The 15548-nt window shown below is 38.2% G+C and overlaps 1 protein-coding gene across 1 annotated transcript in view; it reads left to right on the top strand.

Annotated features, from left to right (window-relative positions):
* The window catches only part of P3H2 (prolyl 3-hydroxylase 2), a 179709-nt gene that overhangs the window by 137677 nt on the left and 26484 nt on the right, over positions 1 to 15548 (top strand). Inside the window, exons 4-7 of the mRNA XM_040253206.1 lie at positions 8671 to 8802; positions 10600 to 10742; positions 11553 to 11642; positions 13483 to 13523. Coding sequence (XP_040109140.1) covers positions 8671 to 8802; positions 10600 to 10742; positions 11553 to 11642; positions 13483 to 13523 — 406 coding nt within the window. The remainder of the gene's footprint in view (positions 1 to 8670; positions 8803 to 10599; positions 10743 to 11552; positions 11643 to 13482; positions 13524 to 15548) is intronic.

Genomic DNA, 15548 nt, shown 5'->3' with positions numbered 1-15548 from the left:
ACTGAAGGCAGGAGGAGAAGGGGATGGCAGAGGATGAGATGTTTAGATAGAATCACTGACTCAATGGACATGAGTTTGAACAAACTCTGGGAGATGGTGGAGGACAGGAAAGCCTGATGTGCTATAGTCCATGGGGTTGCAAAGAGTCGGACATGACTTAGTGACTGAACAACAATAACAACGATGGGACTGGATGCCATGATTTTAGGTTTTTTAATGTTGGGTTTCAAGTCAGCTTTTTCACTTTCCTCTTTCACCCTCATCAAGAAGCTCTTTAGTTCCTCTTAACTTTTTGCCATTATTTTCTGCATATCTGAGATTGTTGCTGTTTCTCCCCTTGGCAATCTTGATTCCAGCCTGGCATTTCACATGATACATTCTGCACAGAAGTTAAATAAATAGTGACAGTATATAGCCTTGCTGTACTCCCTTGCCAAGTTTGAACCAGTCCATTGTTCTGTGTCCAGTTCTAGCGTTGCTTCTTGACCTGCATACAGTTTTCTTAGGAGGCAGCTAAGACAATCTGGTAGTGCCACCTCTTTAAGAATTTTCCACAATTTGTTGTGATCCACACAGTCAAAGACTTTAGCATAGTCATGACGCAGAAGTAGATGTTTTTCTGGAAATTCCATTTTCTGTGATCCAATGAATGTTGGCAATTTGATCTTTGGTTCCTTTGCTTCTTCAAAATTCAGCTTGCACATCTGGAAGTTCTTGGTTCACATATTGCTGAAGCCTAGCTTGAAGGATTTTCAGCATGAACTTGCTAGCACATGAAATAAGCACAACTGTATGGCAGTTTCGACATTCTTTGGCATTGCTTTTCTTTGGGATTGGAATGAAAACTGACCCTTTTCAGTCTTGTGGCCAGTGCTGAGTCATCCAAATTTGCTGACATATTTTAGGCATCACTTTAACAGCATCATCTTTTAGGATTTGAAATAGCTCAGCTGGAATTCCATCACCTCCACTAGCTTTGCTTGTAGTAATGCTTTCTAAGGCCCATTTGGATTCACATTCCAGGATGTCTGTTTCTAGGTGAGTGACCACACCATCCTGGTTATCCAGGTCATTAAGACCTTTCTTACATAGTTCTTCTGTGTATTCTTGCCACTTCTTCTTAATCTCTGTCATATCTTTTTGCCTTTTCATACTGTCCATGGGATTCTTCAGGCAAAAATACTGGAATGGGTTTCTGTTTCCTTCTCCAGTGCACCATATTTTGTCAAAACTCTGCACTATGAGTCATCTGTCTTGGGTTGTCCTGCACGACATGGCTCATAGCTTCATTGAGTTACACAAGTCCCTTGGCCATGACAAAGCTGTGATACATGAAGGGGCCTATAAAGATATTACAGATTTGTTGGCCATATTCCCCATACTGTACATTTCAGACCCATGACTCATTTATTTTGCAACTGTAAGTTTGTATATCTTAACCTCCCTCACCTATCTGCCTTCCACCCCTGACCCACTGGCCTGTTTGTTTTCTATAACTCTGTTTCTGTTTTGTTATATTTGTACATTTGTTTTCTTTTTTGATTGCACATATAAGTGAAACCATACAATATTGGTCTTTCTGTGTCTAACTTAGGAGAATAATACTTTCTAGGTCCATCCAGGTTGTTGCTATTAGCAAAATTTCATTCTTTCTATGATTGAGGGCTGAGTAATATTGCGCAGGAGATATATATATATATGACATACATGTGATATATATATCATATCTTTATATATTCATCTAGTTGTAAATATATCATTTGCAAAGTGACTTCTTACATACACATTCTGTTACCCAAAATCAACTCAATTTATTTAAAATCAATGCAGAATTGTTGGGAAATTTTCCTCAAAATGTTTTCTTTTCCTGTGCTCTGCCAGAGCCATTTACCTGCATTTTTGAAAGTACTGCTCACTTGAGTGTTAGTTTATGTGTGCTTCATATTTCAAGTGTTGAATATTCTTTTAACTTAATTTTTTTATTTGAGAATGGGCAGGCTTTTCCTTTATTCAGTTCAGTTTACTTGCTCAGTCATGACCCCATGGACTGCAGCATGCCAGACTTCCCTGTCCATCAGCAACTCCTGGAGCTTACTCAAACTCATGTCCATCGAGTTGGTGATGCCATCCAACCATCTCATCCTCTGTCATCCCCTTCTCCTCCCACCTTCAATCTTTCCCAGCATCAGGGTCTTTTCAAATGAGTCAGTTCTTCGCATCAGGTGGCCAAAGTTTTGGAGTTTCAGCTTCAGCATCAGTCCTTCCAATGAATATTCAGGACCGATTTCCTTTAGGATAGACTGGTTGGATCTCCTTGCAATCCATGGAACTCTCAAGAATCTTCTCCAACACCAATGTTCAAAAGCATCAATTTTTCTGGGCTCAGCTTTCTTTATACTCCAATTCTCACATCCATATATGACTACTGGAAAAAACATAGCTTTCACTAGATGGAACTTTGTTGGCAGAGTCTCTGGTTTTTAATATGCTGTCTGGGTTGGTCATAGCTTTTCTTCTAAGGAGCAAGGGTATTTTAATTTCATGGCTGCAGTCACCATTTACAGTGATTTTTGGAGCCCCCCAAAATAAGGTCTCACATTGTTTCCATTGTTTCCCCATCTATTTGCCATGAAGTGATGAGACCAGATGCCATGATCTAAGTTTTCTGAATGTTGGGTTTTAAGCCAGCTTTTTCACTCTCTTCTTTCACTTTTATCAAGAGGCTCTTTAGTTCTTCTTCACTTTCTGCCATAAGGGTGGTGTCATCTGCATATCTGAGGTTATTGATATTTCTCCCAGCAATCTTGATTCCAGCTTGTGCTTCATCCAGCCCAGCATTTCACATGATGTACTCTGCATATAAGTTAAATAAGCAGGGTGACAATATACAGCCTTGATGTACTCCTTTCCTGATTTGGAACCAGTCTGTTGTTCCATCTCCAGTTCTAACTGTTGCTTCCTGATCTGCATACAGATTTCTCAGAAGGCAGGTCAGGCAGTCTGGTATTCCCATCTCTTGAAGAATTTTCCACAGTTTCTTGTGATCCACACAGTCAAAGGCTTTGGAATTTTCAATAAAGCAGAAGTAGATATTTTTTCTGGAACTCACTTGCTTTTTCCATGATCCAACGGATATTGGCTATTTGATCTCTGGTTCCTCTGTCTTTTCTAAATCCAGCTTGAATATCTGGAAGTCCACAGTTCACGTACTGTTGAAGCCTGGCTTGGGGAATTTTGAGCATTACTTTGCTGGCATGTGAGATGAGTGTAATTGTGCAGTAGTTTGAACATTCTTTGGCATTGCCTTTCTTTGGGATTGAAATTAAAACTGACCTTTTCCAGCCCTGTGGCCACTGCTGAATTTTCCAAATTTGCTGGCATATTGAATTGCAGCAGTTTAACAGCATCATCTTCTAGGACTTGAAATAGCTCAACTGAAATTCCATCATCTCTACTTGCTTTGTTCATAGTGATGCTTCCTAAGGCCCACTTGACTTTGCATTCCAGGATGTCTGGCTCTCGGTGAATGATCACACTATCGTATATATCTGGGTTCTGAAGATCTTTTTGTATAGTTCTTCTGTGTATTCTTGCCACCTCTTCTTATTATCTTCTGCTATGTTAGGTCTGTTATTGTGCCCATTTTTGCATGAAATATTCCCTTGGTATCTCTAATTTTCCTGAAGAGATCTCTAGTCTTTCCCATTCTATTGTTTTCCTCTATTTCTTTGCATTGATTGCTGAGGAAGGCTTTCTTATCTCTCCTTGCTATTCTTTGGAACTCTTCATTCAAATGGATATATACTTCCTTTTCTCCATTGCCTTTAGCGTCTCTTCTTTTCTCAAGCATTTGTAAGGGCTCCTCAGACAACCATTTTGCCTTTTTGCACTTCCTTTTCTTGGGGATGGTCTTGATCACTGCCTCCTGGACCTTGTCCTGAACCTCTGTCCATAGTTCTTCAGGCACTCTGTCTATCAGATATAAACTCTTGAATCTGTTTGTCACTTCCACTCCATAAGGGATTTGATTTAGGTCATCCTGAATGGTCTAGTGACTTTCCCTGCTTTCTTCAATTTAAGTCTAAATTTTACAATAAGGAGTTCATGATCTGAGCCACAGTCAGCTCCAGGTCTTGTTTGTGCTGACTGTATAGAGTTTTTCCATCTTTTGCTGCAAAGAATATGATCAACCTGATTTTAGTATTGACCATCTGGTGATGTCCATGTGTAGAGTCTTCTCGTGTTGTTGGAAGAGGGTGTTTGCTATGACCCGTGTATTCTCTTGACAAAACTCTGTTAGCCTTGACCTGCTTTATTTTGTACTCCAAGGCCAAATTTACCTGTTACTCCAGATATTTCTTGACTTCCTACTTTTGCATTCTAATCCCCTTTAATGAAAATGACATCTTTTTTGGTTGTGAGTTCTAGAAGGTCTTCATAGAACCATTCAATTTCAGCTTCTTCAGCATTACTGGTTGGGGCATAAACTTGAATTACTATGATATTGAATGGTTTGCCTTGGAAATGAACAGAGATCATTCTGTTATTTTTGTGACTGCATCCAAGAACTGCATTTCAGACTCTTTTGTTGACTATGAGGGCTACACCATTTCTTCTAAGGAAGTCTTGCCCCCAGTAGTAGATATAATGGTCATCTGAGTTAAATTCACCCACTCCAGTCGATTTTAGTTCACTGACTCCTTTATTAAAGTTTATTATTTAGTTCACTGATTTCCTTTATTAAAGTTTACTGTCTTCTGTTTTTTTAAGGATAGGTGCCCTGCTTTCATGCCCACATTCGTCTCTACACTTGCCTCTAGCAATGGCCAATGAACAGTTCTTGCAATGTCCTATATCTGGCTTAAGTGAATTGACTGACAAATTCTTACGGATTAACATTTTGTCATTTTCTGAGGTCACCACAGCTGTTGGTTGCTGAAAAAGAATAGAAGTCTACAAACTCAGGTTATTAATACTTTACTCAGCTACCACCACCATCACCCCACTTCCAATAAAGAACAGCAATTAAAAAAAATCATGGTCCCTCAAGTTCAATCAAATATTATATGTTACAGAAATATGTTGTCTTCTTGGGAATTTGAAGCATATACACTTTATTATGAGATATAAATCTTTAAAAGTATTTCCATACAAGTATCTTGAGTCTCAAACATATTAAAACATATTAATTGCACAATAAAATTTGATATAGAACTGAGGCAAGGAATCTAATAAAAAGGATATCATTACTCTATGTAAATTCCTATCAGATTCAAAAATATTTTCAATTAGAGTAAAATTGGCTTTTAAACTACAGAATGTATTTAGAAAGCCAGAATTTTTTAATTTTAGATTTAGAAGAATGTTGCAAATTGGAGAAAACTACAAATGACTTCTGAATGAAGTTATTTATTGCTAGCCATGTTCACAGAAAGCCCTAAAGGATATAATTTTACCCACTCTTATTTTGCTGCTTTTTGTACCTTGCTTTGAAAAATGCTTTCATTCAGATTGTGTTGTATGTATTTTCCACCTTTTCCTTTTGCTTGTCATTTGAAATTAGTAGTATTACAAGGTAAAGAGGAAAGCAAATGGCCAGCAAAACTAGGAGAAACATTTGAGAGTTGTTTGTTATTTTCTTAAGAAATAAAATATCTAGCTATAAGCCCTATTTCCAACATACTAATCAAATAAACAAAACCCATTCTTCTCCTCACATCCTCCAAGTGGAATTAAGAACCAAAGGATAATAGTGATGCTATTATCTGTCCTATATTGGATTGATTAGCCAGGTTTTAGAGATCTGGCACATTTTCCTACACACCAGAAAACATGTATTTCCTTTCTGTTTTGTTTTGGGTTCCACCTTCAAGGTCATCCAGATATAAGCCAAACTCTGCCTAATAGAGAGCCTTTTGAAAGGAGGCAGTTGTGAATTAGAATATATAGTAATAAAGTAGGGAAGTTTTATCATTATTCTCAAGAGAACTCGCTCTGCACAAGCATGAATGGACTGTTTTCTTAATGGAAAAGACTGCCTCCTTCTTTACTGTAAAAATCAGAGTCAGGGCAAAGTATAAGAAGGGTTTTCTTTCTAGGACATCAGCCTCTTGTGTTTCCTTAGCTTCTGCTTGGATGAGCTAGAATCCAGAGCTGTTAATAAAAGAAGCATGAAAACTGCTACACTTCAGGATCCCCACCCATTTGCAAGTGACAAGAATGGGGACAAAGAAAGGGAAACAAAGAAAAAGAGACAAAGTGCTCCTTCAAATTCTTTACTTTTCATCCTTCTCCTATTTTACCAGTTTCTATAGTATTAGGGGGCTTTCCAGGTGGCTCAGAAGTAAAGAACCCATCTGCCAAGCAGGAGATGAGGGTTCAATCCTTAGATTGGAACAATCCCTTGGAGGAAGAAACAGCAACCCACTCCAGTATTCTTGCCTGGGAAATCCCATGGGCAGAGGAGCCTGGAGGGCTACAGTCTATGGGGTCGCATAGAGTCAGACACAAGTTACTAAAACTCCAACAGTATTAGCAAATATGGAAAACTCAGCAGTGGCCATAAGACTGGAAAAGGTCAGTTTTAATCCCAATCCTAAAGAAAGGCAATACCAAAGAATGCTCAAACTACCACACAATTGTACTCATTTCACATGCTAGTAAAGTAATGCTTAAAATTCTCCAAGCCAGGCTTCAGCAATACATGAACCGTGAATGTCCAGATGTTCAAGCTGGTTTTAGAAAGGGAAGAGGAACCAGAGATCAAATTGCCAACATCTGCTAGATCATCTTTTGCAAGAGAGTTCCAGAAAAACATCTATTTCTGCTTTATTGACTTGCCAAAGCCTTTGACTGTGTGGATCACAATAAACTGTGGAAAATTCTTCAAGAGATGGGAATACCAGACCGCTTGACCTGCCTCCTGAGAAATCGGTATGCAGGTCAGGAAGCAACCATTAGAACTGGAACAACAGACTGGTTCCAAATCAGGAAAGGAGTACATCAAGGCTGTATATTGTCACCCTGCTTAATATAGTTATATGCAGAGTACATCATAAGAAACGCTGGGCTGGAGGAAGTGCAAGCTGGAATCAAGATTGCTGGGAGAAATATCAATAACCTCAGATATACAGATGACACCCCCCTTATGGTGGAAAGTGAAGAAGAACTAAAGAGCCTCTTGATGAAAGTGAAAGAGCAGAGTGAAAAAGTTGGCTCAAAGCTCAACATTCAGAAAACTAAGATCATGGCATCTGGTCCCATCACTTCATGGGAAATAGTTGGGGAAACAGTGGAAACAGTGTCAGAGTTTATTTTGGGGGGCTCCAAAATCACTGCAGATGGTGATTGCAGCCATGAAATTAAAGACGGTTACTCCTTGGAAGGAAAGTTATGACCAACCTAGATAGCATATTAAAAAGCAGGGACAACTATGAAAAATCAAATCTGTACATAAAATTTACAAAAAAAAAGGAAAGACCTTCTGCAGAATCGTTTAGAACCAAAACCACCATGACACAATTTTTATAGTGTCTGTATATTTGTGATGCAAGGTCTTGTAAAGGTTTTTACTGAAAACTACCATTAACCAGTCTTTCTTACTGACAATAAATTATTAATAAAAAAAAAAAAAAAGCAGGGACATTACTTTGCCAACAAAGGTCCATCTAGTCAAGGCTATGGTTTTTCCAGTAGTCATGTATGGATGTGAGAGTTGGACTATAAAGAAAGCTGAGCACCGAAGAATTGATACTTTTGAACTGTGGTGTTAGAGAAGACTCTTGAGAGTCCCTTGGACTGCAAGGAGATCCAACCAGTCCATCCTAAAGGAGATCAGCCCTGGGTGTTCATTGGAAGGACTGATACTGAAGCTGAAACTCCAATACTTTGGCCACCTCGTGCGAAGAGCTGACTCATTGGAAAAGAACCTAATGCTGCGAGGGATTGAGGGCAGGAGGAGAAGGGGACGATAGAGGATGAGATGGCTGAATGGCATCACCAACTCGATGGACATGAGTTTGGGTAAATTCCGGGAGTTGTTGATGGACAGGGAGGCCTGGCGTGCTGCGATTCATGGGGTCGCAAAGAGTCGGACACAACTAAGCAACCGAACTGAACTGAACTAAGAATAGGTTCCTGCTCAATAGATGTAAAGGAGTGTTGTTTCTATTTCTCCTTTATCACTTCTCTGTATGATCTCCCCGTGTACAGAGTAGTTCCTTTCTCTCATCTGGTCCTTAGAGTAACTGGGATCTGAACTTCCCATCATGACTCCAGGATGCCTCAGACCATCGAAGTCTAAAAAGAGAGACCTGAAATTGCTAAATAGGGAAGTCACTACTCAGCTGGGTGTGGGTGGGATGAGATAACCTGTGTCAGTTTCAGGAGCCGTGAAAAGGACCACAGAAAGAAAGAGTGATATATGGAGGAAAGATTGGGAACCAGAAGATTTGGAGTCTACTAGTGATCACTGGTTAGGAAGCTTTGGCAAGTCACTTACTTTCTTTTTGCTGTGAAAACAACCTCTGGTCATAAGTGAGAATAATAATAGTAATGATGATATTGTTCTCAGAGTGTGTGGTTAGAGCACCAAGTGTGGCCATGGCACTCACTGTGAAGCCTGGTTATTGAGCAGTGGAGGGGACCCACATCCCGGCTCTTGTTTTCCAGATCACTATATGCAGGTGCTGGTCTGTCAGCATGAATGTGTGAGAGAACTTGCCACTCGCCCCGGCCGCCTCTCGCCAATCGAGAACTTTCTTCCCCTGCACTATGACTACCTACAGTTTGCCTACTATCGAGGTAAAGCATGGATTATCTGTGAAGACCTCTAAGGGAGGGGTGTGGCTTACCATAACAGACATCGGATTGTGAATTGGTCCTCTGCCTTCCTCAGCTGTAATCAAGAGATAGGAGTGGATGCATTTTCTCTGTCACCTCATGTCACTGCAGCTCAGAACAAGAGCAGAAGGTGGAACGACAGGTGCACAAATGTTGTGACAATGCCCTGAAAGTTATACTACGTTGCTATTTCATGTGATTTTTAAATTTAGTTTTAAAATAATATACTCACAGGCTTAAAAGAATAAATATTTAAAAGCTTCTCTATTTCTTTTCCCCACAACCTAATTTCATGTCCTACAATCCACAGTTTCTTATTTACTCTTCCAAAATTTTATACAGAAACATCACGCACACACATACACACAAGCACAGTCTCTGACTTATGTTTTCCTCTTATAAATAGAAGATAATGCATCATTTATACTTGCCCTTACATTCCCTGGTGGCTCAGATGGTAAAGTGTCTGCCCGCAATGCGGGAGACCCGGGTTCAATCCCTGGGCTTGGAAGATCCCCTGGAGAAGGAAATGGCAACCCACTCCAGTACTCTTGCCTAGAAAATTCCATGGATGGGGGAGCCTGGTGGGCTACAGTCCATGGGGTCACAAAGAGTCGGACATGACTGAGTGACTTCATAGCAACTCAACAACTACATTGTTTTCCTCACTTAACAATACATATCAGATACTTTTTGGTAGACTGGACTTATGAAATTCCCTTTTGCTTGATTAAAAATGATCAAGATTTGGCAGTTTTATTTGGTTCAATCTAGTTGTTTCAATACATAAAGAACTTCATTATTAATTTTTCATATTTATATCTGGTTATCATCATAGTGTAATTTATTTCATGTGTCTCCTTACTGATGAGCATTATTTTGTTTGTAATATTTTACTCTTACAGTCAGTGATCAAATAAATATTATATGCATGTCACTTACATTTGCACATAAACATGTATAGAATACATTCCCAAAAGTACAGTTGCTGCATCAAACTGTTTATTTGTTTGTAACTTTGACAGATATTGCCAATTTTTCCTCCACATGGACTACCTTTTTCATTGCTCAGCAACAAAATGTATTATCAAATTTTTAGATATTCCCAAATCTTATATTAGGTGAAAACTGATATATCCATAAAGTTTTAATTTCCATTTATCTTATTGAGAAATAGAGAGAGAGTGAGTACCTTATGTTTAAAAGCAATTACTAGAATTTGGATTGCTTAAGTTGGTCTTAGATATCATGTTTTCAATTCAGCACAGAAATAAGAATTAACTCCAAAATTTCTGCTCAAGATTAAATAATATAAATTGCCAACAAACATTTTTGGGTGTAGGCTTTTGACAGTTTGTTGAAGACATCAAGCAGTGTAGCAGACCAAAATTAGTACTTTTGGAATATCTGAAATCACAGACTTCCTCTTATCTGCAACTGTTTTTGCAACTTCACAGTATCTTCCCTCTTTTAAGTTTTATTTTATCTTGGAGTACAGTTGATTACAATGTTGTGTTAGTTTCAGGTGTACAGCAAAGTGTTTCAATTATGCATATACATATATCTGTTCTTTTTCAGAGTGTTTTCCCGTATAGGTTATTACAGAGTGTTGGGTAGAATCCCCAGGGCTGTACAGTAGGTAGAACCTTCCCTGTTTTGATCACTTAATGCTGACTTTCATAGACATGTTGACATATCTCTTAAATTTTGTATAAAAGTCTAGGCTGACGCTAATGCCCCGACTCCTGGGTTTTTCAGTAGGTGAATATGTAAAAGCCTTGGAGTGTGCCAAGGCCTATCTTCTGCTGCATCCAGATGACGAGGATGTCCTTGACAATGTGGATTACTATGAGGGTCTACTGGATGGCAGCACTGACCCAGCATCTGTCGAGGCCAGAGAGGTGAGACCCATGTCTGAAGAAACTCTTTATCCTGCTGGGTGCTCTGGGGAGAGCTGGCAAAAATATAGCACTTCTTTTAAAGATAGCTAACAACGGAGTAAAGGTTCTAGGATTCAATTCTTTCTAACTTTAAATATTAGTCATAAAAGCCTGTATTTCACACACATGCTAGCTTGTCAAAATCTTTGGAAAGAGAGATACTTTTTGAAGCTGTGGATATTTTTTAGCTCATTTCTTGCTGTCTAAAGAAAAATATTTCCACTTGAACATTCAGTTCAGTCGCTCAGTCGTATCTGACTCTTTGTGACCCCATGGACTGCCAGGCCTCCCTGTCCATCACCAACTTCCAGAGTTTACTCAAACTCATGTCCATTGAGTCGGTGATGCCATCCAACCATCTCATCCTCTGTCATCCCCTTTTCCACCCACCTTCAATCTTTCCCAGCATAAAGGTCTTTTCAGATGAGTTTCAGCTTCAACATCAGTCCGTCCAATGAACATTCAGGACTGATTTCCTTTAGGATGGACTGGTTGGATCTCCTTGCAGTCTAAGGGGCTCTCAAGATCTCAAGAGTCTTCTCCAACACCACAGTTCAAAGGCATCAATTCTTCAGCGCTCAGCTTTCTTTATAGTCCAACTCTCACATCCATACATGACTACTGGAAAAACGAAAGACTTGACTAGGGGGACCTTTGTTGGCAAAGTAATATCTCTGTTTTGAACATTAATCATACCTTAAGTGTTATTTAAACATACATTTAACTTTTAACTGTTATTTGAATATACGTTTTCTTTCCTTTTTTCTATAGGATTTGGCGATGTTTGTGAAGCGACATAAACTGGAATCAGAACTAATAAAATCAGCTGCAGAGGGTCTGGGATTTTCTTACACTGAACCAGTAAGAGCAAAGAGGAGAGAGGAACAGTTATTTAAAAGAACTATTCAGAGTACTTCTTACTTATAATTTTACTCCCCAGACGCATTTGTTGATGATTCTAACCCCCAACTTTGTGTAAAAAAAAAAAAAACTGGGAGCAGAGGGTATTTACTCTGTATACGTGATGAACTTTTAACAAACTTTAACAGATTTCCATGTCACTGAGCACTAAAGTCAAAGCAAATATATTTGCATGGGAAAGAAGTGTTTTATACATGATGTGTTTGCCTCAGGATTGTTTTATTTCCTAACTTCTGTACATTTTGTATTTTCTTTTAAACATTTTAAAAATTAAAAAGACTGAAAAAACAAAATCAAACACAATTGTACTACCCATCATGCTGGTCTTTCTCCACTTGTCCATGTTGCATTTTAAATATTAGTCATAGGAATACATTCCTTTTGTAGAACTAATGCCATAGTATAGACAGATTTCTGTTCTGATCTTTAAGATAGCATAAGTAATTTCTATATCATTACACCTTTCAAAATTATTTTTAGTTACACCTATTGTTGGTGTTGGGCTTCCCCAGTGGTTCTGTGGTAAAGAATCTGCCTACTAAGGCAGGAGACACGAGTTTGATCCCTGGGTCAGGAAGATCATCCCTGGAGAAGGGAATGGCAGCCCACTCCAACATTCTTGCTTAGAAATTCCATGGACAAAGGAGCTTGACGAGCTACAGTCCATGAAGTTGCAAAGAGTCAGACACAACTTAGCAACTAAATGACAACAATTGATGTAAAATAAAGAAATTAATTATTTTCCTTTTGCTAAACAGTTGGTTTGCCTTTTTTCCTGTCAAAATGAGTTCATTAAGTATTTTTGTTCTATTGAACTATATATCCATAGAATAAATTTCCAGAAGTGGGATAACTCTGTCAACAAAAGATATGAGAAGGTTTAAAGTTTTGAGATTGTTTTTTTAAGAGAGTTTTCTGCTACCTTTATTATTCTTAACAATACATAAAGTGTATGGTATAGTTTACCCTGACCATCTCAGCAATGAGAAATAACATCTTAAAATCATTCACATTCCTAATATATTGTGTACAAAACAGTGCATCACTATTGTTTTAATTTATGTTCCTTTGATGACCAGCAAAAATCAATTTTCACAAATAATTATTGATTATTTTCCCTCTTATTTGAATTACCTGAATATGTATTTTGTTCTGTTATCTGTTGGTTATTATACAAGTAATTTATATATTTACATGTTAATACTTACTATTTTAAAAGCACTATTTATAATATATCCTATATCTAATACATTTTTTCATCTCTTTTTATTTATATTTTTACTGGCACATTTTCAGAATTAAGATGATTTTAATGTACATTTCTAATATGTTTATCTCCAGTCTTACTTGCTATTTGTGAAAGTTATGTTATGCTATATGACCCTAGGAAAAAAATCACCTACTTTATGATCCTATACAGATGATTAACCAAACTAAATTTTTTTGTTTCTTTTATTTATAAAAGGGGTAGGAGTTGTACTTAATGATTTTATAAGTGTCTTCCTGCCACCAAATTCTAAATAACTTTCTTTGACAAAAAGGTGGATGCCTAGGCTAATTCCATGCTATTTTTTTTTAATCCATTTGTCTTTGCCAAAATTGCATCAACCTTAGCCTTCCCTTTCATTAAACTTTTAAAATAAATAAGTATATTATAGCATTATATAATATGCAAGTTTTCTAATATTTTAGGTCTTTTGAGTGTTTTATTTTATCTTATTTCTGTACATGGAATTTTAGTGACAAAACTACCAAGTTTTTTTTTTTTAATTTAAAACAGAATTATTGGATTCGTTATGGAGGAAGACAAGATGAGAATAGGTAAGTTCTCCATATAGAATGTTATTTTTAAAGAGACGAAACACTTGGAATTATATTTATCATAAAGAACTTTGGCTCTAGGGAATAGGCAACAGGACATAATTGAAAGAGCTTTGAACTGGGAATTAGAAATTCTGCATTCTGGCCCCAGCTCTTTCTCTTATTTCTGCTGCTGCTGCTAAGTTACTTCAGTTGTGTCCGACTCTGTGCGACCCCATAGACAGCAGCCCACCAGGCTCCCCCGTCCCTGGGATTCTCCAGGCAAGAACACTGGAGTGGGTTGCCATTTCCTTCTCCAATGCATGAAAGTGGAAAGTGAAAGTGAAGTCGCTCAGTCGTGTCCGACCTCAGCGACCCCGTGGACTGCAGCCTTCCAGGCTCCTCTGTCCATGGGATTTTCCAGGCAAGACTGAGGGACCTTAAATAATTTATCTTCCTCTCTTTGTCTCTGGGCTTTTCTGGTGGCTCAGTGGTAAATAATCTGCTTGCTAATACAAGAGACTCAGGTTAGATCCCTGGGTCAGGAAGTTTCCCTGGAGAAGGGAATGGCTACCTACTCCAGTATTCTTGCCTGAGAAATCCCATGGACAGAGGAGTCTGGTGGGCTACAGTCCATCCGGTTGCAAAAGAGTTGGATATGACTTGCGACTAAACAAACAAAAAACAAAACTGGGTCTCCTGTTTTTCCTTATGTGAATGGATTGAATCAGGTAATCTCTGATAGCTAAACATTCTATGACTCTAAACTAGAGAAAGTTGGATGCTGTTTTTGATTTATTAATAGGAAAGAAAGCAACAAAATGATCTTTTTAATGCAGAATTTTCTCACTGCATTAATTTGAAAGCATCACACTTAGAAAGTTTTCCTGCAAGCTAAAATATTAAGTGTCATGAACTCAATCAGAAATGAATAAGTGCATTTTTTAAAAATGATAGATGTCAAAAATGTACATATTCCAAGAAGTTCGAGGACTCATAGAACGTTGGACTTACATGTTTGATTTTGTCAACTGAAAAAAAAAATGTAATCTGAAAGTTGAAAGTTATGTTTTATTCAGCAAATTTTCTGAAGACTGCAAGCCCAGGATACAGACTCTAAGATTGCTCTGAGGGACTACTCCAAGGAGCTAAGTGAGGAACCAGGATATATAGGAGTTTTGTTATAAAAACCAGGTTGTCAGAACATCAAAAAACAACTGTTAAAGAAAACCATCTCAAGTTAATTTAGCATTTTCCTTTGTTTGGGAAGATGGAAGTGCCTGGGCTCATTGAAATCATTCCTTTGATAGGCACTCAGCTATCTTAGGACTTCCCTGGTGACTCAGATGGTAAAGAATCTGCCTGCCAATGCAGGAAACACAAGAGAAGCAGGTTCAACCCCTAAGTCAGGAAGATCCCCTAGAATAGGAAATGGCAGCCCACTCCAATATTCTTACCTGGAAAATTTCATGGACAAAGGAGCCTGGTGGGCTATAGTCCATGGAGTCACAGAAAGTCAGAGTCAGCACATACATTCTTAATCCACAAGATCATGAAGTCCAGACTATTATCAAAATCAAAAAACTGAGGCCCTGACAGGGCAAAGGACTTGGACTCAGTGTCTCAGCACAAAGGACTGACTGGCAGATCCAGATCTTCTTATTCAAAATCTTATGGTCTTCCTCTAAGATTCAAGAGCTCAACCCTTGTTATTCAGTCGCCAAGTCGTGTCCCACTCTCTACGACCACATGAACTACAACACACCAGGCTCAACCCCTGGGTAGCCTCAAATTTTTTCAAGATATCCAAGAATGCTATATGCATATTTGGATTTGCTCAATTTGTGTATATTGAAAGGGCAACATGCTATCATGAGTGTGTTTACAAAGTCTGACACAGAATTGAGTCTTCTTTCTTGGAAAATTCAAGACCCACTACACTCAAACATGATTTATGTCATTTTGATCATTGTTCATTGATCATCATTGTTCATGATCATGTCAGTTTGATCACATGCTATCATGAGTGTGTTTACAAAGTTTGAC

Source organism: Oryx dammah, unplaced genomic scaffold, assembly GCF_014754425.2.
Source record: "Oryx dammah isolate SB20612 unplaced genomic scaffold, SCBI_Odam_1.1 HiC_scaffold_2, whole genome shotgun sequence".
NCBI classification, from domain to species: Eukaryota; Metazoa; Chordata; class Mammalia; order Artiodactyla; family Bovidae; genus Oryx; species Oryx dammah.
The sequence above is the reverse complement of the archived record's forward strand: the minus strand, read 5'-3'. Positions and strand labels throughout refer to the sequence as shown.